Source organism: Moschus berezovskii, chromosome 28 (genome assembly GCF_049115385.1).
Source record: "Moschus berezovskii isolate FMDL1 chromosome 28, NW_MosBer_1.0, whole genome shotgun sequence".
Taxonomy (NCBI): Eukaryota; Metazoa; Chordata; class Mammalia; order Artiodactyla; family Moschidae; genus Moschus; species Moschus berezovskii.
In genome coordinates this window covers 8,717,259-8,740,528 of record NC_142487.1, presented here as the reverse complement: position 1 = coordinate 8,740,528, position 23,270 = coordinate 8,717,259, and the positions used below count along the sequence as shown (strand labels likewise).

The 23,270-nt window shown below is 41.4% G+C and overlaps 1 protein-coding gene across 5 annotated transcripts in view; it reads right to left on the bottom strand.

Moving 5' to 3' along the window:
- Nucleotides 1–23,270, bottom strand: part of ARHGAP28 (Rho GTPase activating protein 28) — a 143,435-nt gene that overhangs the window by 40,968 nt on the left and 79,197 nt on the right. For all 5 annotated transcript variants that reach the window (XR_016036671.1, XM_088833360.1, XM_055417174.2 and 2 more), the window contains exons 2-5: nucleotides 18,554–18,756; nucleotides 13,020–13,237; nucleotides 8,271–8,363; nucleotides 4,542–4,634 (exon numbers count right to left, since the gene is read on the bottom strand). Coding sequence is in view for 4 of the 5 variants with exons in the window: in XM_088833360.1 (XP_088689486.1) it covers nucleotides 4,542–4,634; nucleotides 8,271–8,363; nucleotides 13,020–13,237; nucleotides 18,554–18,756 (607 nt within the window). In the remaining variant the exon portion in view is untranslated. The remainder of the gene's footprint in view (nucleotides 1–4,541; nucleotides 4,635–8,270; nucleotides 8,364–13,019; nucleotides 13,238–18,553; nucleotides 18,757–23,270) is intronic.

Below are 23,270 nucleotides of genomic sequence, written 5' to 3'. Positions count from 1 at the left end.
CTACTTTCTTATTACATGCAACCAAACACAATCTTGTCTTTACTATATTCTAAGACTTTTTTTTGCAATGATTAGAATTCAGTAGCAATAGTACCAAAATGCTTTTTCATTTATAAACTTCAAAGAAGGAGATTTTTGCTTTAAATTCAAGACATGAGCATTCTTTTCTTTCATTGCAAAATCAAATATACTTGATACTTATGAAAACGCATGATATTTTGTCTTTTAAAAAACTGTCACTCATCTTGATTGACCATATTTTCTGAATTTTCTATAGATGGTATGTGCTATTTTAAAAAATGAACAAAGGACTCTTTTTCTTCTTCAAAGGAACAAATAAAACACAAGAACTAGCACAAGAAATTTAAGTCACGATGGCAAACTCACCATCATCCAGCTCCCCTCTCACCCCAAATTACTAAAAATGATGGAAAAAAGCAAAAATTTTTAAAGGAACAGGTTTTTAACAGCACTGGAAACCAGCAAAGAATTCCAGAGCTGATAGACATTTCTAGATGAAAAGCAAACAGAACTGGTTGGTAAAACAAAACCTCTAACTGAAAGCAGCATAAAACAAATTTTTTCAGACAGGGAAGATAAAAACAACATCATGTACAAAGAGTAGGAAAGAGCCGCCGGCAGATAGTCAAGAGTTGTTTACAAACCAGGAATGAAGCAGTCAATCATTCCTTAAAATATAGACAGCCCCTAAATATAATCTGAGGAAAAAAAAACAAATTCAGTCTAAATAAAATGAACTAACTGCTTTGGGGTGGGTGGGTTCCTGGCTTGAGTACACTTGACCCTCTGTCTCTACAGGTTTTCCATTGGCAGATTCATCCACTCCAGATGGATAGATAACGTTTGAAATATTTGAAAAAACAAAAAACCCAGAAAACTCCCAAAAGCGAAAACTTGAGTTTTGCACATGCCAGTAACCATTTATGTAGCATGTACATTGCAGTAAGTATTACGAGTGATCTAGAGATGCTTTAGGGAAGGTGTGTGTAGGTCATATACTAGTACCACATCATTTTATATAAGGGATTTGAGCACCATTGGATTTTGGTATTCTAGGGGGTCCTGGAACCCATCCCCCATGGAAACTGAGGGAGGAGGGGTCTAAGAGAGAGGCAACTCGGGAGACCACACAAGACGTGGTGGGGAGATGGAGAAATGAAATCAGCTTTGCCCTTCATTAGTTTTGCATCTGGGGAGTGTTTACTAACCTACCTGACCCCTATATGCACTTTTACCCCTTTGAAGTTAAGTACACCCCAATTATTCTCAAAAACACACAATCAACAATTTTGGCCTTTTAAAAAAATCAATCTACACGGCTGCAGAGGAAACATACAGCAATTTCCTACAGTAATCAGTCAAAAATCAATAAAGTCTTGCACAATGACTGCAAAGAACTTTACGGACCCAGGGGCTGTGGTCCCCTGTGAGTGTGCTGGCATCTTCTACTTTGTTGAACACTTTCTGCCCTGTTTCCCTTTGGTGGGTCCTCCTACCCTCCTGCTGTGACAGGATTCTGATAGACAGGGGTAGTATGAGGGAGGGGCTGGGGATCTGGACAGGAAGAAACACCCAGGACACATAGTCTTGGGGAGAAGCTTTCCCTGCACGGTAAATTGGGGGGACACTTGCTGTCCCTTCCTCCCCACCCCAGGGCCCCCCGGAGGTGTGCGCTTCCCTCATCAGATGGTCCCCTCACTTGGGCAAGACTCCACTGCTTGTGTCACTTACTGCTACATGTTCCAGAAACTAGCATGTTCTCCACACAAGATGTTTCCATTTGGGAAATATCTGGGAAAAACTAAATATCTGTTTCTTAGTTGATACTGAAATACTGAAAAGAAATTTACATAGTAGTCTTCATTTTCTGTACAAGCTCACCCACAAGGACCAAGCTTTAGTTGACAACATCCTTGCCTTAAAATACACATTTAGATTTTTTAGTAAATAAGCTATTTATTTCAATTTATTTTCTCAGGGTAACTTGCTTAAAATACACATTTAGATATTAGTTTCTTGTAAAGCAACTATACTCCAATAAAAAATTAAGAAAAGAGTTTATGTTGCTGGTGTTTCTGCCTATAGAAGCTTTCTCCAAAAGACAGAATTCAGTTATTTTTGATTTATTGAATTATTCCTTGCTGAATTTAAGAGTTAAGGGTGATGGGGCTGAGGGTGGCTTGTTTGCCAATAACCTGAATTATGTTGTTTATTTAGCAAAGAGAAATAAGAGTACACATCCTTTCTACTGTTACAAATGAATGTTCATGGCGGCATCATTCATAATGGCTCAAAAGTGTAACTAATCCAAATGTCCATCATCAGGTGAAAAGATATACCAACAGTAGTATATCTACACAATGGATTATTGGTAGTGAAAAAGGGACTAAATTTCTAACACATGCAACAAGTGGATGAATCTTAAAATTATTTTGTGTGCAAGAAGCCAGACACAAGAGTGCCTACTAATCCCAACAGGGTTGGCCTCTGCTGGAGAAAGAGAACAGTGGATGGGAAAAGGCTGAGAGAAACATCTAGAGTGACTGGAATGTTCTCTGTTTTGACTGGCTGTGATTACACAGGTAAAAACACTTCTCAAAATGAACTGAATTATATACCTAAAATGCAGGCACTTGTTTTAAAAATATATAACAGTAAAAAAAAAGAGGCAGAAATAATCCCATTCCTTACAAATAATATAATTATCTTCAAGGGTCTATAGCTGCTATGAATCAAGAACCTACAGCTACCATGATGGGTAAATCACAGAGAAAAAAGTTGTTCTTGGGAAATAAGAATATGTTTGCTGAAATTTACAAGGAGTAAGAGAAGCTAAACAAGATAACAGAATCATGACCAAGAAAAAAATTACTAACCTGGAACATAAAGATGAAGAAATCTGACCAAAAGAGAGTAACGTGAGAGAAAATTTAGGATACTGAAATTCAATGCAAGCAAAGCAAGAGCCATCTAATACGTGTTTGCTAACCATCTTGTGAATTTAAGGGTTAAATCCACATGCTATGGTGGCAGCATGGAAGGAAAAAGTCAGAAGTTCACTCTAAGGTTGGCACTGCACTGCACTGTAGTTGTACCAGCTTGATTTACCCACCATGAGTCCCTTCTTTGTGATTAAAACAAACTCCTACTTGTTTAAATCAAGGTTTCTTAGATTTTCTTTTCTATAAAGCAAACACAGATGTAAATGATCATTTTTAACAGATGGCATGATTGTATTTTGCAGTGAATTATAAATCAATAGCAAATGTAGCTATTTGATTTTTACTTAAGGCATTGGAAATAAACCAGACTGACTACTTTGCCTTCTGAATTAACTAACACCTCAAATGACTAATCCATTTATGTCAACTACATATAAGGAAAATGTTTTCTCTTACCTATACGAATGATTTGTAGTTTGTGAGGATTGCAGATTGGGTTGTAAGCCTTTTTGTAAATAAATCTTTTGTAAAGGTCTAGATTTAGTGGCATTTATGATTGAGAGTCAAGACTCAACCTCATATAATATATAGACAATAGACAATTATATACATTATAATAGACAATTCCTTTATTGTAGGTAGTTTATTGCAAAACCAACATGTTGGACATTAACAAAATCATAAAATATTATATGGACTCTTCAGATGACCAACCCTTTCTTTCCTAAAACCTAGCAGCATCAACAAACATAACTGAAAAAAAAAAAAAAAGTCACACCACCAATAGTGTCTCAGCAGGGAGGAGGGAACCTTCTGGGATTCAGTGTTCCCTCCCCTAACTTCCGTAGGGGAGGGAATTTAAGGACGGAAAAAGTAAAGAAAACATGAAGTATACAAGTTTCACCAAGGGAGAGAAAAGATAGCTCAGGATAGAAGTGCACGTAAAGACAGATGTGAGAGAAGGCTCTGGCTAAACCATGAATAAAGCAACCTTCCTTGTCTATACACTGACAGATGCTGGATCCTTCTCCTGGGGCTTGCCTGATGTCTGCTCCGGGTAAGTGGAGGGTGCAGTGTCGGGGGTTGGGAGTGGCTCTGGGGAAATGCAGGCGGTAGGGCAGGAAAGGGAGCCCTGGACATCTGCAGTGAAGAGTGCACTCAGAAGAAAGGTGCCCGGTGTTCGCCCTGCACTGGGGAAGCACGCGCTGCTGTCCCATGACTTGACATCCGTATCCAGTGGACCTGGGACCCAATGGAACCAACACTCATAGGAGAATGTTTTAAAATAAGAGAAAAATGTAAAGGGACTAAATCTGTCATAAAGAAATGCCTACCCTCATCGGTTTTCTGGTTTTGTGTCTGTTTTAATAGAGCACGTAGTTATTTGTGGCTGTAACTATTAAACTCGGGTTCACTTCCTGCTGAATGGTTTCCTCCGAATAAAGGCAGACCGGCGTGCTGACAGCTGTACTTGTCCAGCTACCTTAATGATGCTGCTTTGTGGTGAGGTTTCGCGCGGTTGTCTTGAAGGACCGGCTGCCTGTCTCATCCCTCCCCCTGTCCTCCTCTATCACTTACCAAGGGGCTGCTGGCTTTGATGATTCCTGGCAGCGCTTGTCCTTCCCGGGCGCCATCCAACTCACCAGCATGGCTGTCACAGGTATCACCTGGCTAAGGAGAGAAGTGAAGTCACTTTTATCCAGGCACTTCTTTCCCAATAAGGGATTCCCAGGTGGTGCAAGTGATAAAGAAGCTGCCTGACAATGGAGGAGACTTAACAGAGGTGGGTTCGATCCCTGGGTTGAGAAGATCCTCTGGAGGAAGGCATGGCAACCCACTCCAGTATTCTTGCCTGGAGAATCCCCATGGACAGAGGAGCCCGGAGGGCTACAGTCCACAGGGTCTCAAAGAGGTGGACATGACTGACATCTTTTCCAGTGTGATGGTTTACTCAATTACACATTACACTAGAACTGGTTTAAAGGCACAGTCCTGTGGAGATACAGATTTAAGGACTAAAATGTAATGGTAAGAGCATTCACCAGTTCCTCCGAAAGGATGCTGATCCTCGTGAGTGTCGTGCACTGGGACAGAAATGAGTCTCAAAAGCAGACACCACTACCTGCCTGCCAAAACTCACTTTTCTTTTCTCCTCTAACATACGAATATCACGATCTCGCTGTAGGATGCTGTGTTTCTGTCTAAGGGGACTAAGTGTGATCCCGCGATGATTCGGTCCAGTGCGATTTTGGTTAAAATGCTACCAGGGAGAACAGCTGGGAAGTCTAGTGTTCTCTTGCTGACGTGGACAGAATCAAGCTGACTGATGCTTCTTCCAGGACGTGGACATGACACATGTGATGCCCAGACATCCCACAAGCATTAAATATTAGCCTGCATGCTACATGGAGCACAATGGGAAGATTAAAAAATCGGTAGGTCCATGAGAGAGGCATTAGTCATACCAGCCTCAGAGTCCTTATTTTGTAAGGAAAACAAACCTCTAATTGTCTAAGTCAGGAAGCTTACTGATAAAACTACGCTACTTAAAAGTCAGACTTTATGACTATATTTTGGAATGATTTACAAACCAAAAGCAAGAGCATTCAGCGCCCTTTCAATTATGAAACTAGAAAAACATTAGACCGATTATCTCACAAACACATATGACTGAGCCAAATACTTCATTCCCATTCTCTGAGATTTGGAAAGGCTCTGATTTTTTACTATGCAACTATGCAGCAAATGTATTTGAGACTATTCCGACTGTAATGCATTGCTCTGTAGGCCTTGTGTGTAGGCTCTAAGACTTTTTATCAGCATTTGTGATATATTGGCAAATTTCCCAAGATAAGATGCAAATATTCTATCCATGATTAAAACAATGCTTTGCAAAATTAAACATGCTGGGTATTAATGAAATAAACTTTCACATGAGACCTTAGAAACGTCTTCTTCCGTATTTTCTAACTTTCCCCCAGTGTGTATGTATGCTCTTCACGTGAAGAATACACGTCTCTTTGGAAGTGGAGACAATGCTAAAAAGCGGTACAAGAAAACAGGTCAGGATGCAGAACAGAGAGTGAACCACTCCCAATAGAGAAAGGGCATATTTTCATAAGTACAGCTCTGAAGGGCACTGAAAACCAACAAAGTATTCTCCTAACAGATGAACAATTGTTAGAAATTTCTGGAAAGTAAAAAATAATTTGCTTCATAATCATAGAGAAATTCTCAGCCTAAGAAGAGCATAAGACAACACTGCTGGCAAAGAAAGGGCAAATCCACAAGAAACAGACAAATGAACAACCGAACTTAGACTGATAATTGCACAGGACAAGAGGCTCCAGGGTGACAACCAGAAAAATCCTGTGTGAAGTGTTTCCTCAGTGAAGGGGCCAAAGACCTCCCGACAGCCCGCTTTACACTGAGCAGCAGGCAGAAGCCAGGCATAAACCCAAGGAAAGCCTTCTGGATGAAGTGAACCACGTGCCTAAGAAAGAGGCCGAGCGTTGGAACCATGACAGACCTCAGTATCAGGTCACTCTGGACCTTCATGAAAGATATGGGTGGGAAAGTAAAAGGAAAACATGAATTTTATCTGGGAATGATGTCATCTGTTACTTTCCCTTTGGCATTGAAGGTGTGTGCATGCATGTATTTATCTGTGTATGTATACATGTCTACACATACATACATGCACAGACTCATCCATGTATGCTGTTAAAATAACGTCCCTTCACAGACTGTTCACACACTTTACTGACTTACAAAGGACCCACAGTCAGCCTTCTTAGTCAATAAACAGCTCTTTGGGAAAAAATCTATATAATGGCAGAGAAAGCATACAGCAAAGACATGTCCTAAAAGTCACTAACTAGGCAACCCAACCAATCACCAAGGATCATCAGTCGCTGGAGAAAAATCAACACTATAAAAAAGTTAGCCATGGAGAAAAATGAACATTTTGGAAAAAAAAGAAGTATACAGATAATGATAAACATTCTGGGAGAAAGAGATAATTGAGGGAAGAGAAAAAGGCTTATGATGATGTAACAATTTCCGAGAGATTTGAGAGACTACTGCAATCATCAGTCAGGACTACCTATAACAAGAAAGGGTAAATCAGTGCAAAAACCAGGAGTTCTTATGAATTAACAGGATGATTGCTGAATTGAAAAATCAACAAGGACCCAATTACAACCACTCTTGACAAAAATTAGAAATCGGTTTCCACAGGATGATGTGGACAAAGTCTGCTAGCATACAGAACAAATGGACATAAGACACGGGAAACGTAAGAGACAATTTAAAAGCTTTGTGAATTTAACGCAAGAAATGAAAAGAAGAAAAGGGAAAATGGAGATAATCCGGAAGGGACAAGGGGCTGGTCTGTAAAGTGCGGACAGGGTGCCCCACAAAAGACACATGTAAGGGGAAAGGAAACTGCAGAGAATCTAAACATCAACGTCACCATCATCTTCATCAGATCAAGAATAGTACACGGGTCATTCCTTGACCAACACAGAACCCCTCTCGCTCTGCTGGGAAGGAAAATAAAGGGCTAAGGAGAAGGAAACACAGAAGCGTGAGAGAAGCAAGTCTCTCCCGGTAGATTTTTTGCTGCCAGGAGGCCACGTGGAGACAGATGTCAGTAACCCATGTCCATCTCAGGGTGAAGGGCGTGCTCAGCATGAGGATCCAGCCTCACGCCAGGAGGTACAGACCACAGCTTGAGAGTCTTCTCTTTTGCTAAAAGAGCCTCAGTGGCAGTTCTGAACTCCGATCAGCCCTCCGAAACTCTGTACTAACCTGGGCAAGGTGGGCTCTAATGAAGCGCGTTTAACTCCTGTGCAAGATTGTGTGTTTTTCCCACTTACTGTGACATATTCCAGAGGCTGCAGCACTGTGTCCCCATGACAGATTTACGTTTAGAAAATAACCGAAATGTCAAAATATTTCTTATGGTGAGAATTAAATTAAGTCTGAAGGATTCAAAGAAGGTAGCCTAAAATTTTCCACTGTGCACTCAGCGGAGAGAACAATGGCTCAGCTGACGGCCTCCCCCAGCCCTGACTCCCGGCAGCCGCAGTTGTGGCTGTTTTTGTCACTGTAGGTACAAGGAGGCCACGTCGTTGTTTGTGGATTTAACTATTTCATTATTCATTCCTGAGTCTGAGACCCTTTTTTTCTTCTTTGTTACAAGATAAGTTTGTGGGGTTTTTTTCCCCCTTAAAATCTTCCAGGTTGCCTTGAAGTAACCACTTCTCCTGACCTCCGGGCGCTCGCACCCCTCTCTTGTCTTACCAGCTGACCGTTTCTGCAGGGGACCGTTGGCATCCTTCCTTCATCCGGGCTCACATCCAGAAGAGGAGCTGGGACACAACAAAACTCATCTGGCTATTGAGAAAAACAGAGTGCATTATTTATTCAGGCACGTTCCCCCAGGGGTCACTGTGCATTCAATCACGCATTATGCACACAGTGTGCACGTTCATCCAGACTTGGTGAGCCACCCACAGATGCGACTGCCTGCCCCCAGCACAGCATGTGGCCACTTGGCAGCCAGTCCTGGGACCTCACCACACGCCAGGGGCAGTGACAGACACACTGGGCTCCGTGGAAGACACTGTCAGTTAACCGCCTGCCCCAAACCCAGTTGCTTGTCTTCCTTAATAGGGTCTTTTTTTTTTTTTCAGGAGTGTTTGTGTACAATTAGAAAGTATTAATTTCCCAGGCTCTCTTGTAGCTAGGAGTGATCATATAATGTTTCCAGGCCATGAGAGGTAACTGGAATTCTACCAAGTAAGATTTCTGGGAAACTGAAGTCAGAGAGAGACAGTCAGGAGGTGCAAGCACCAGGAGCTGCCAGGAGCATGGCTGTGGTTGTCAGGAGTGGCCAGTCCCCTTGGTGAGCAGCAGGAGGAAGGCCATGCGTGAAAGACACAATACAAAGATGGAAGGAAGCTGGACCTACGCGAAAGCAAAGGGACACCTCCTTTCAGTTTCCTCGTTTGTACTGGTATAACTCTTGGGTTTTCTGTGTCATGCAGTCAAGCGTATATATGTGATATAATCACGTTATTTTTTAAAAAAAGGACTGTGTGCCTATGTTTATATAGTTAATTGTGAGTCAGTCCCACCTTTAACTGTTTATCAATTATGAAATTGAAAATCGATTTGGTTGACTGTTTTGCTCAGTGAAATGTATTACTGGAGCTAATAACTGATGCACAGCTTCTGAATATTGGAAAAATTCTGTTTGGGCTCATGATAAAATGGATTTGAGATCTTGCACTATGTACCCAAAGGCTGACTTAGTATCTGTGATTTAGTGTGTAAGGGTTCTACTAAAACAAGGCTTAAATAGTCTATTATTTTAGAATAGAATTTCACTGAAAATTATATTTATTGACTATTCAATTAAATCACAAAATTTTATTTGGGCCCATAGAAATACTCATGTTTTTCCTTGCTTGTCCATATTTTCAAAATTTCCATTAAAGACTGCATATTACTTTTATAATAAGGGAAAAAAAAACATTTTTTGGAAGAAACACATACTACTGAGAAATCAACATGAGAAACTTGGATCGAGATGGCATATTCTCCTGCTCCTGCAAATCACTCAACATGTCAGAGATACTTTTCTCAAAGAGTAGATCTAGAAACCACAAAACATTTCCTCAGAGATACTTTTCTCAAACAGTAGATCTAGAAACCACAAAACATTTCCATTAGCAGAACAGAAATTGCTGGATGTTCCTGGAAGATAAAAAGCAAGCAAGAATGGTTTGATAAGGACAGAGAAAATCTAGGGCCTGAAAAAAAAAGGTAGAAGAGAAAAACGTGTGGAAGGTCAATGCTGATTGAGAAAAAGCACATCTCCATAATGAAAATTTAATGAGCAGGAAGGCATCGCCTAATTCAGAAGACAATAGCCATTTAGGAGAAGAGCAGGCAGCAGCTAAACGTATTCAGGATTCAACTTAACTGTCCTTGTGGTGACAGACTGACCATCTTCTTCCACCTGCGACCACCTGGCCTGCCTCACTCCCCACCGTCTCTAGAGCTGGACCTCCAGCAGTAAGACTGGGTGGAGAGAAGAGGGAGGTGCACAGGAGGCGGCCCCGGGCCACTCCCCTGGCCCACCAGGAATGTGGTCATCTCTTCGCCTTTGCTGGAGTTAAATAATGAACAGTTTACAGCACTTACATGCTATGGGAAAATAAGAAAAATAAGACTGTTCATAACACTTAAGCCCCAGTGGGAAAGTGCTCACATTATAATTCCCTTCAGGGTCCAAGGGAAAGGAGAAGCACTGTTTCTCTGTGGCTACAGTGCAAAGTTTTAGGAAACCTAGACAGGCTAGTTATTCGTTTTTCTTGAGTAGCTGGGGGATTCAAGAGAAGCTACAGACATAGAAGTGTCTGTAGTTTTTGCAGTTTGTCAGGGAAGAGGAATTGATGCTTTTGAACTTCGGTGCTGCAGAAGACTCTTGAGAGTCTCTTGGACTGCATGATCAAACCAGTCAATCCTAAAGGAAATCAACCCTGAATATTCATTGGAAGGACTGATGCTGAAGCTCCAATACTTTGGCCACCTTATGCGAACAGCCAAATCGTTGGAAAAGACCCTGATGCTAGGAAAGGCTGAAGGCAAAAGGAGAAGGAGGCAGCAGAGGATGTAATGGTCAGATACCACAACCAACTCAAGGGACGTGAATTGGAGCAAACTCCGGGAGATGGTGAAGGACAGGGGAGCCTGGCGTGCTGCAGTCCATGGGGTCACAAATAGTCAGACACAACTGAACAACAGCAGCAAGGGAAAACGAAAAATCTTAGTCTGAAGGAGCCAGAAACAGAAACGGGGAAAGAATGCTTGTAGGCCAAGTCCTTAATACTTGCTCAAGATGATCTGGGCGATAACTGGAAAATGACGCTGGAAATTTAAACCCGAAGGGCAAACCTCTCCTTTGATAGGCATCTAGTCCAGGACTTGTGTGTATGGAGCCTGGCCTCAAGTTGTAGGCATTGCCTGTACCCAGTTCCAGCTGGAGACAATCTCACCTTCCAGGAAGACAAAGGTTTCAACCAGGCTGAAAGTTCAAACAGCACAGAACTCAGAAGCCTTCCCTCATTCTGCTATAACTCATTATACATGGCAGAAGATTCTAGAACTGTGATTGATATACTGGCTACAAGCCATATGTGACAATTTAGGTTTAAGTCAATTATGATTAAACAGTTAAAATTTTCATTCCTTACTTACACTAACTACATTTCAAGTGCTGATGCCACGTGTGGCTGGGGCTGTCACACTGGAGAGCACAGAAATGGGTCGTTTCCACTACTTTAGACAGTTCTAAGAGTTGGATCAAGAAGGCTGAGTGCCAAAGAACTGATGCTTTCGAACTGTGGTGATGGAGAATATTCTTAAGGCTCCCTTGGACAGCAAGGAGATCAAACCATTCAATCCTAAAGGAAATCAACCCTGAATATTCTTTGGAAGGACTGATGCTGAACCTCCAGTACTCTGGCCACCTGATGCAAAGAGCTAACTCATTGGAAAAGACCCTGATGCTGGGAAAGGTTGACAGCTGGAGCAGAAGGGGATGACAGAAGATGAGATGGTTGGATGGCCTCAGAAACTCAATGGACATAAGTTTGAACAAACTCCAGGAGATAGTGAAAGACAGGAAGCCTGGCGTGCTGCAGTCCATGGGGTTGCAAAGAGGTGGACGTGACTGAGCAACTCAACAACAACGAAGACAGGTCTAAAGGCCAGGATTCTTCTGGGATGTTGTAAACACACAGGCAAAGCTTAACTCTGTAGACGTGAGCTGCTCTGGCAACACCCCACTCTGGTTAATGTATCTAAGAGAAGACCTGACATTTACGTCAGCTACCCAATATCCTTGAAATTTTTATTTATGTCATTATTGATATCACAATTAATCAGATAAGAAACCTAAATCAAAGTGATTAACTAACTGGCCTTAGCGAACTTTATCTGTGCCTGCAGCAGAGTATCAAGTTCCCCTTTTCCTATATATGAATCCTAGGTCCATGAATCTTATCTGCATAGAACCTGATACAAGAATTGCACAGAGGGACTTCCCTGGTGGTCCAGGGGTTAAGAATCCACCTTCCAATGCAGGGAAGGTGGGTTCGAGCCCTGGCTTGGAAACTAAAATCTCACATGCTGTGGGGCAACTAAGCCCATGAGCCGCGACTACTGAGTCCTGTGCGTCTCAGCTAGAGAAAAAGACCATGCGCTGGAACTCAGAGTTACATGCTGTAACTAAGATCCAACCCAGCCAAAAATAAATAATAAAGAAATACTTTTTTAAAAAAAGAACTGCACAGAGGACGTATCCAATAATTATCTGTTGCATCAATGATGCAATAAATGGATGAACGAAGTAGATCAGAGCTAGCAGTGAAATGACCACAGAAATAGGAGGATGTGACTCACAGCCTTGCAAGTGAAACTCTGGCCCTGGAACTGCCAAGGGTGAGGTGGAATTTCAACCAGCCATGGCTCAGAAAACATGTGAGGTTCCCCTGATTTTTTTTTTAATCATTCTCTGGCTCACCTGATTAATGCTGAATCTCACTTTTTACCATTTTAATTTCTTTGAACATAAAGGGTACCCTAACCACTCTCCCATCCCCACCCCCAATGAAAGCAAACCACCCAGACATGCTCATGAGACTTGGGCCCGCTTCTTCAGGAGTGCATTGCCTGTCCACAGAGCTTCCAGTCAGCACTCAGATTTAAGTAAAGGCTCCCTGGAACCCATCCACAAAGACGTGCTCCATTACCAAAGAAGTTATCCTCCAACTTCAAAAGAAGGGAATAAATTTTGTGTGCAGGGAGCCTGCTGCATGGGGAATAAGAAATAGCCACTTAAGTTTATAAAATCTTACATGGTGCTGTCTGCTTCAGTTTTCTCTTTTAAAGCTAGAGGATGACTATGGACTTTCCTGCTATTTTTTCCATATTATCCTCTGCTCCCCTAATCATACCTTTTGAGCCCTATCCATTACTTACAGGAGATTCGCTGGCTCCGAAGATATCTCTGACATCCCTGACAGACTGCTTGTTCTTTTTTCTCAAGGTTTGTGTGTAAGTATTGTATCTCTTCTTCACTGCAGCTGCCTGGGTTCGAGTCAAAGTAGAGAGCAAGGCTTTTCCATCTTCCTCCTCATCACCCGAGATCAGGGTTGATAAACCCACATCTTGCAACCACTCTGCTTCAAGTTCTCCTTCTGTAAAATGAAGTTGCCAAAAGAAGGTGAGAATATTCTGTGATTGGATGACATGTACATCTGTAAGTCACTTACATCAGTGAGTAAGAACTATCAGTAAACAATATAATAAGACCATCCTGGACCCTGAGGACATTATGCCAAGTGAAGTAAGTGAGACTGAGAAAGACAAACGCCAAACACCATATGATCTCATTACGTGTGGAGTTTAAGAACAAAATGAAGCAAAAAGCCCAAAGTGCATAAATACAGAGAATAGACTGGTGTGCTTAGCAGAGGCAAGGGGTCGGGGTGGGCAAGATGGGTAAAGGTGGTCAAAAGGTACACACTTCGAGTTACAAAATAAGCAAGTCATGAGGATGTAATGCACACCATGGTGACTATATTTAATAACACTCTATTGTGTATTTGAAAATTGTTAGGAGAATAGGATCTTCAAAGTTCTTACCACAAGAAAAACAATTTTGTAATGATGTGAGACAATGGATAGTAACTACACTTACTTTGGTGACTGTTTCACAACCGTGTATGTATTCAAATATCTAATCATTATGTTGTATACCTGAAACTAATATAATGGGAACAGAAGGCCATTGATAAAGAACGTCTATAAAAACTTAACAGTTACAACCATTTTTTGTGGTGAATATTGAACCCTTCCCCTGCAAAACTGGGCTCACAGCAAGGATATAAACTGTCATTACTTACTTTCATTCAACTTATACAGAGGCCACAGATAGGATATAAACTGTCATTACTTACTTTCATTCAACTTATACAGAGGCCACAGCAAGGATATAAACTGTCATTACTTACTTTCGTTCAACTTTTATGGAGGCCTTACCAGTATGATAAGGCAAGATTAAAAAAATAAAAACATAGAAGTCAGAAAGGAAAGAGTAAAACTGTCTCTATTCCCAAAAAATCTCTTTATTTAGAGAATCCGAAGACATTTAGAAGTAGACAACTACTGGTAAGTGAATTTAAAAAGATAATGAAATGTAAGGTCAGGTTACAAAAACCAACTGTACTCTTGCACAAGGAGCAAACAATAGAAAAATGAGAGAGGAGCAAGAACAAGAGACACCCATTTAAAAGATCCCACAAGGACTTTCCTGGTGATCCAGTGGTTAAGAATCCACCTGCCAATGCAGGGGACACAGGTTTGATCCCTAATCTGGGACGATCCCACAAGCTGTAGAGCAACTAAGCCCATCCACCACAACTACTGAACCTGTGCTCTAGAGCCCAGAAGCCACGACCACGGAGCCCACGCACCCCAGAGCCTGTGCAACAAGAAAAGAGCCCCCAGTTACGGAAACTAGAGAAAGCCTATGCGGAGCAATGATGATCCAGGGCAGCCAAAAACCAATCAATACTTGCACTTTTAAAAAACAAAAGGCGAAAGATTTATATGCTATTAAGAGAAACCAAAGTATAAGCAGAAATAAATTGCTTCTACCAATAAAAAATAAATAAACAAAAATTTAAAAAAACCCACTAAGAATATGAATAGGCAAGCCACAGATGGTGAGAAAGTATTTACAATACATATATTCAACAAAAGATGAATCCAGAATATATGATGAATTCATACAAGGCAATAATCGAAAGATAATTTTTAAAAATAGTCAAAAGATTTTACAAAGCCAGACATAGGAATGGAGGAGAATAAGCACTAGAAAAAGTGTTTGACATCATTAGTCATCAGTGAAATGTAATTACAACCACAGTGAGATACCTCCACATGTCACTAGAACCATTCAAGTCAACAAGTCTTAGAGCATCAAAATGTTCAAGGACATGAAGCAACTAGACTTGTTGTCAGACACTGTAGGGAGGAATGTGAAATGGTACAGCTGCATTGGAAAAAGAGTGGCAGTTTCTTATGTACATAATTACACATATTCTATGAAAAGTGCATATATCCAAGAGAAATAAAAATACATCTCCACCAAAAGACTTTCACAAAATTGTTCACAGCAGCCTTATTCGTAATGGTCAAAGCTGTTAACAACCCACAAGTTCACGAACAGTTAAATGGACAGACAAATTATGGCATATTCATACAACAGAATATTGCCATTATGGGTTGAACTGGGTCCCTGGAAGATAACATGGAAGTTCTAACCACCAATTCGGGTGAATGTAAACTTCTTTGGAAATAGAGTCTTTGCAGGTGTAAAGAGGCTCTAAGCTGAAATGAGGTCATACTGGAGTACAGTGGGTCCTTTATCCGCTATCTCTCTCTAGTCGCTCAGTCGTGTCCAACTCTTTGCGACCCCGTGGGCTGTAGCCTGCCAGGCTCCTCTGTCCATGGGATTCTCCAAGCAAGAATATTGGGAGAAGCAATTCCCTTCTCCAGGGGATCTTCTTGACCCAGGGATCGAACATGCACCTCCTGCATTGCAGGCAAATTCTTGACCGTCTGAGCCCCAGGGAAGCCCTTACCCGATATAGCTAGCGTCTTTATAAGAAAGAGAAGGAACATGGACACCAATGCAGGGAATAGGCTATGTGACCACAGAGGCAGAATGGCATGTACTGTCGACAAGCCAAGGAACAGCAAGGATTGCTGGCAACACCAGAAGCTAGGAGAAAGACACGGAACAGGCTCTCCCCTACAATCTTGAGAGCAGAGGGCCCTGCGGACCCCTTGCTGTTGGACTTCTAGTCTCCAGACCCCAAGAGAACAAATTTCTTCTGTTTTAAATCACCTAGCTTTGTGGCACTTTGTTACAGCAGGCCTTGGAGACTGATGCAAACTATCCCATGATAATAAGCAGTGAAACATTAATATACCGAAGGAATCTCAAAAATACAATATTTGGCAAAAGAAGCCAAACCCAAAACTGATCTATGCTGCAGAAACATCAGAACTGTGGTTGTCTCTGGCCAGGGACAACAAGTCACGAGAACAATGAGACTGGGAAAAATCACAAGGAAATTTTCTGAGTTGACTGGAATGTTATTTTGATTAGTGTGCGGTTACAAGGTAGCATTTGTCAAACCTCACTGAACTGCACACTTAAGATCTGGGCATATGCTTCAAGAGATAGAATATCAGTAAAATAAAATTTACACTCTTAGTAAGCTTTTTGTAGATGTTTCTGTTGGTAAACCTTGAAGATGTTTTCTGCATGCTCTGCTGCTGCTGCTAAGTCACTTCAGTCGTGTCCGACTCTGTGTGACCCCATAGATGGAAGCCCACCAGGCTCCCCTGTCCCTGGGATTCTCCAGACAAGAACACTGGAGTGGGTTGCCATTTCCTTCTCCAATGTGTGAAAGTGAAAAGTGAAAGTGAAGTCATTCAGTAGTGTCCGACCCTTCGAGACCCCACGGACTTCAGCCTACCAGGCTCCTCCATCCATGGGATTTTCTCGGCAAGAGTACTTGAGTGGCTTGCCATTGCCTTCTCCGTCTGCATGATCTAGGCTGGAGTAAATGAAAAAATATGTATATTGAAGAAAGAACGAACCAGGTTCCTCCCTTTTGGAGAAGGGAGTTATAAATACAAGGAAAGGGGAGAGAACAACAAACTCTGTTGGATTGGAATCGGAAGTTATCAGTAAGAACTCAAGATTTTTAATACGGATAGTGAGCTAGCTAGTGAGATGGAAGAAGTGGAGAACAATAGGCACTTTTCTTTATGTGTCTTTCTGGATCCGAAAAGGCAAAATGCGAGGACATGAGTAAATGGCATAAAAACACCCTTCCTCTAAGGAGGATGGTTCCCTTAACTAGATTCCCATTAAATGTGTGGTAGGCTTTTTTACTTCTAACCCTAAGTGAAACATCCTAATTGTGGTAAACCCAAACTATTTTTCTTTAGATCTAAGAAGGCTAGACCTGGAGAAAAGAGAATAAAGAACAAAACGTTTTTTTAACATTTAGTTTATCTTGATAATTGTTTTGAGGTTAGTCATTGGCTAATGGAAACATTCTTAGATAGCTACTTACTAAACTACCTTCAATTTTTTCTGCTTTTTTTTTTCTGTTTCTTTTGGCCACTCTGCAGAGCATTCAGGATCTTAGTTTCCCAACTAGGGATCAAACCCAAGACCTCTAAAGTGGAGTCTTGACCAGTGGACTACCAGGGAAGTCCCAAGCTACCTTCAGTTTTTCTTACACATTTACTTGTAGATAGGCAGTACCTGGAGAAAATAACCCATGCTTTTTTAAAACTTTTTATTTTGTACTGTGAAAGTCACTTAGTCGTCTCTGACTCTTTGTGACCCCAGGGACTATAGCCTGCCAGGCTCCTCTGTCTATGGAATTCTCCAGGCAAGAATATTGGAGTGGGTAGCCTATCCCTTCTCTAGGGGATCTTCCCAACACAGGGATCAAACCCAGGTCTCCCGCATTGCAGGAGGATTCTTTACCATCCGAGTCACCAGGGAAGCCAATTTTGTTCTGGACTATAGCCAATTAACAATGTTGTAACAGTTTCAGGTAGATAGCGAGGGGACTCAGTCATGAACATCCACGTATTCCTTCTTCCCCAAACCCTTCTCCCATCCAGGCTGCCACATAACATTGAGCAGAGTTCCCTGTGCTATAAAGTACGTCCTCCTTGTCCCATGCTTTTAATCTCAGGTGAGCAATTTTGCTCTTTTAGAAAATTAAGGGCAATAAAGATTGAAGGCAGGAGAAGGGGGTAACAGAGGACAAGATGGTTGTATGGCATCATTATTCAATGGACATGAGTTTGAGCAAATTCCAGGAGATAGGGAAGGACAGGGAAGCCTGGCATGCTGCAGTCCATGGGGTCACAAAGAGTAAGACACGACTAAGAGACTAAACAACAACAACAAATACTTTTTTGGTCCCTTAATCTTCTTGTTTAATTTCACTGGAAACTAGTATAACTGACCTATCTGACATGGCATTTATCTTGCGGAGTACGGATTATCCATTCTCTAAATACATTAATACTAGTAAGTGCTTCAAAGTCAAATATATTTTTTCTGTATCTTTGGTAATTAATAGTCAAGTATGCAGATGTAAAAACCTCAAAATTAGAACACTCAGTCTGCTAGACGATCATGATTCTAATCCACAGCCAGGTACAGCCTCCCTAAACGGTGATATGTCAGGGATCAATCTGGATGGTTGACAGCCCCCCTTCAGGTTGTGTCACCTGCTGAGAAGCCGCCCTGAGCCAGACCAGCAGATACAAACCAGCGGGAGCAGGAAGCTGGTACACCAAAGTCTATCGATTCACTAGTTAGGCTACTCGTGGAATGACGTCTACCTGCCAACAGAACATGAGAGCATGTAAAGGGCTGCACAGGGGGGCCCAATCTGGCATCTCACCATCCAGGGGCTTGGCCTCGGCAGGCGTCTGTTCCTCCTGAGCCCCCAGGCTGTTCTCTTTGATGCTCTCTATTTCCCGCCAGAAATCCTCCATGGAGGCGCTGTCTACGGAGGCTTGGGAGTTGGAGCGGCTGAAGGCCGGGGACTGAAGGGACTCACTGGAGAGCATCCTGTTGATTCTTCGGCAGCGAGGGATGGACTTTCTGAGGAAAGAAAAGTATTAAATATTGGTCAGTGGAAATCAGCGTCTCATGTTATGAATCACACAAAAGTTTGAAACTAATGGAGAGAAGGAGTTAGTGTGACGGAGAGAGGTTTGAGGGAGTAACCTCCAGTCAGGTGGCCCCATCCTTTTCATCCTCTAATTCACAATGACTTTGTGGTCATGCGGGAATTATCACAAAAATACTTTCTATGACTTTTACCCACTCATAAAGTAAGAAGTTGCTTATATTAATCAAAACACGTATAGTAAAAGTTAGCTTCTATAAATGTCACAAGAGTGAAAAAAAAAAAAAAGCTAGCTGTGCTTGGAATCCTAGATTTCTCAATCACCTTTAGTAGAAATTTCCAGAATTTGATCACTGATCCTGAGACTGTACCTGACTAGAAGCAGTTCTAGGTTTACACTGAGTTAGCCAACTTATTTTCAAAACTCAGAGCATTTCAGAAAAATGTAAGATATCCACTTTTTTTATTCTGTGCTGTGTAATAAAAATAATTTGAGGTAGTTTTGTCTGATAAATAAGTCATAAGAGTTCTTCACTGAGTTCTCAGAGGAGCCTGACGGGCTACCAAAACTAAGAGATTTTTTTAGGTTTATTCTTTAAAAATAAGTATGACTGACATAAAACATTTACAGTCTTAACAGAAGACACAGACTAAGTTTTTAAAATTTATAAGATGGTGTATTATAAGGATAAAAGTTTAAGTAATACACAATGTATAAAGCAGAAAATGAAGGTCTTTCCCATCTGCATCACATCATATTGTTCTATGAGATGCTTTGTTTTCGCCACTCAAAACCATGTCATAGATATCTCTTCCATGCCAACACAGACACACCATCTCAATGGTTGCATGGAATAGAATAATTTATCTTAGAAATGAAGCAAACACGCAGATATACCTCAGCCCTGCAAATATGTGAAGAAGTGAGAAATCTGGGAACTATTAAGTGAATCTTAGAAGATAAGGAACATATGTATTTGGGATTAACAAGGACTGTTTTCATTTACTGCAGTTTCTTACTCATGCAAAGGGAATACTGGTGGAATCTCAGAGAAGAGATCATCATAAACTGCTGAGAGCAGGGCGATTAGATGTGAAATGCAGGTCATGAACATCTGCGTAACACACTGGTCTCATCTGAGACTACCCACCCCAAAAATCCTTTAATTGCAACGGTCAACTGTTTTTTTTGGCAAAGAAGTCAGACAGCATTTTTGGGATAAGCACATTTGGAAGAGTTCTTGCTTGTTTGGTGAGGGATCCGAATACTTCCCCTTCACCCTAGGGTAGAGCAGGGACTGTGACCTTCCAGTCCTGAAGTATTACATAACTGCAACGTTCCGGCTCATCCAACACTTTAAGGAGACTTACAGCTTCATACCTCACCATATTAGGATAAACAGAGCTTCAGCTTCATCAGCTGTTTGTAATTTTTTACTCCAAAACAATACCAGGAAAACATCATATGGAAAACAGAACGAGACCATTACACAGAGTTATATAGCAACTTCTGTTGGGAAAACACCATGAGGTTTAAAATTAGATTTTCAGTGGATGCTTAATTACCACAAAGTCAAAGTGCCATCAATAAAAAAAACTATTCCATTCCTCCTCCATTACCTTTTAAGAAATATCTTATATAACTGTCTGCCTTGAGTTAGTATTTTACAGCGTCAGAACAACGTAACTAACATGTGAGTGTAATTCTCCCTTCACTCCTTATCATACCACTATTGTCATGTATGTTACTTCCTCATGTTTATATCCCACAACAGTTACTATAAAATCCTTATAGTATTTGTCAATCACTTACGAAAACGGTAAGTGAAAATAACTTTTTGTCATCTTTTAAAAACACTGACTTAAAAAATGCTGAACTTCAATAACTTTCACAAAATCAAGCTCACATGAATCAAAAAAAGTCAACAGTTTTTTTAAAGTTAAACAAGTAGACTTTACATTTATCCTTTCTGTGTGCTTCCGCCTCCCTACAAGGCAATGTAGCTGTAACAGATCACTCTCATCGGTTTTGCCAACCTCCTTTGGTATTTCTTCAGCATTTCTTGTACTATGGATCTGCTGGCAACAAACTCCCTCATATTTCTTTCTGAGTATGTCTTTCATTCACTTTCATCTTGGATGAATATGTTCACTGGGCACAGGACTCTAGGCTGGCAGTTTTTATTGTCTTTATAATCCTTTTAAAGCTATCATTTCATTGTTATCTGTATTCTTGATTCTGATGAAAAATCACTTATAATCCTTATTGATATTCTTCTAAGTATAATGATTTTCCTCTCTAACTGCTTTTAATACATTTTTTCCTTTATCTTTTGTTTTTAGAAGCTTAATTATGAAATGCCTAGATTGTGATTTTATTTCTATTTATTCTGTATTGTGGCTCAGTTGGTAAAGAATCCACCTGCAGTGCAGGAGACCTGGGTTCAATCCCTGTGTTGGGAGGGTCCCCTGGAGAAGGAAAAGGCTACCCACTCCAGTACTCTGGCCTGGAGAATTCCATGGACTATATAGTCCGTGGGGTCGCAAAGAATCGGGTATGATTGAGCGACTTTCACTATTTTGCTTAAGGTTTGCTGAGCTTCTTGAATCTATGGGTAGATGTATTTCATCAGTTTTGGGGTCGTCTCTTCCATTTTTTTCTTCAAATATGTTTTCCGTCCAAATTTCTCTCTCTTCTGGAGCCCCCAGAGCACAACCGTTTGACACTGTCCCAAGTGCCCTTCACAACATGCTTTGCTTGTCCTCAACCCTCACCCTTTGTGCTTCAGTGCAGAGAATTTCTACTACCCCCTCTTCAGGTTCACTTTGCTTCCACGTGTCCAGTCCTTACTACATCCACCCGGTGAATGCTTCCATTCGGATACTGTGTGTTTTCATATCAAGAACGTCCAACCGGTTCTTTTTAAAGGCTCTATTTCTCTGTTGACATTATCCACCCTTCAGGCATTTTGTCTCTCTTCTTTATTTATTGTTGTCATTTAAAAGTTTTGTCTCTTAGCGCCAACATCACTGCTGTCAGTGCAGCTGCTGATATTGATCAAAAAACAGTCAATTGCTGATGGGTTATATCCTCCTGTTCGTTTATAAATCCCACAATTTTTTGTCGTATGGCAGACATTATGTTTTAAAGAACTCTAGGAAACAGGAGAAGACAATGGCAAGCCACTCCAGTACTCTTGCCTGGAAAATCGCATGGACAGAGGAGCCTGGTGGGCTGCAGTCCGTGGGTTCGCTAAGGGTCGGACACGACTGAGGGACTTCACTTTCACTTTTCACTTTCATGCATTGGAGAAGGAAATGGCAACCAACTCCAGTGTTCTTGCCTGGAGAATCCCAGGGACGGTGGAGCCTGGTCGGCTGCCATCTATGGGGTCGCACAGAGTCAGACACGACTGAAGTTACGCAGCAGCAGCAGCAGCAGGAAACAGGTATAAATAGTAAAATCCCCAAGAAGAGCAAGCCTTCTGTCTGGTGGCTAAAATGAGGTACAGATCACTTCAATCCATTAAGGAGCTGAAGTGGGTCTGAGCTGAATTGCAATTTTAATCAGTTTTAGGTTACCACTGGTTCCAAATGCTTTGAGGAGATCTGCCCTGTGTGTATTACAGGTCCCTGTCTCAAGAGGGCTTTAGGATAAACACCATGGGATTACAGGAATTTCTGTCTACTTTAGAGCCTTTATGAGCAAAATCCCAAAGGAGAGAGTTGTCAGACGCGGAGAACGACGGATTCCGACCTCCATGGCGTCTCCTCTCCCCATAAAGCCCCTCTGCTTGGGCAGGCGTCATCGTCTGCAACCCAGGGAGCGACACACACAAAGGAAGGAAGTGATTTCTGGGCTTTGCTCACTAGGAAGATCTCTTCCCTCCTGGAACTGAGTTCCCTTAGACTTCTTTGTGTCCAGAGCTCTCCACTATAGCTCTTAAAACATATGATTTTACATGTATCCTCTCTTCTGTCCTTGCAACAGTGAGAAAGATAATCAGCCATAACCTAGTGTTTGTTCTAATTGGAAGCGGCATTCCCACAGAACACTGTAAAACACATCAGGTATTTTTTAAACATTGCATTTGCTAATGAACCACTTGTTCTGTCCAGTCACAAGTTCAGTTGTTTTTATTGTAGTCCACAGAGCATTTATAAGACATACTTCTTGCTAAGAAATACTTACTACTCTGTGGCCTTTACTATTTCTGATTTTATAAAGAATTTCACACAGAACAATTTACTGTCACACACATTCCATCATTTGATCTTACCTGAACTCCATGAAGTAGTCAAAGCAAGTATTATATGTCTCATCATACAACAGGGAAAAGATTATGGAGAGTAAAGTGAAGACAAAGTAACTTCCCACCATGAATACCACAAAATGCAAATTCTTGCCTATGACTTTGAGGTTGGCATTTCTGTCCCCAACTGTCTGATCCATCTCATCTTCGATCACTCTCCCCTGGCATTAGCA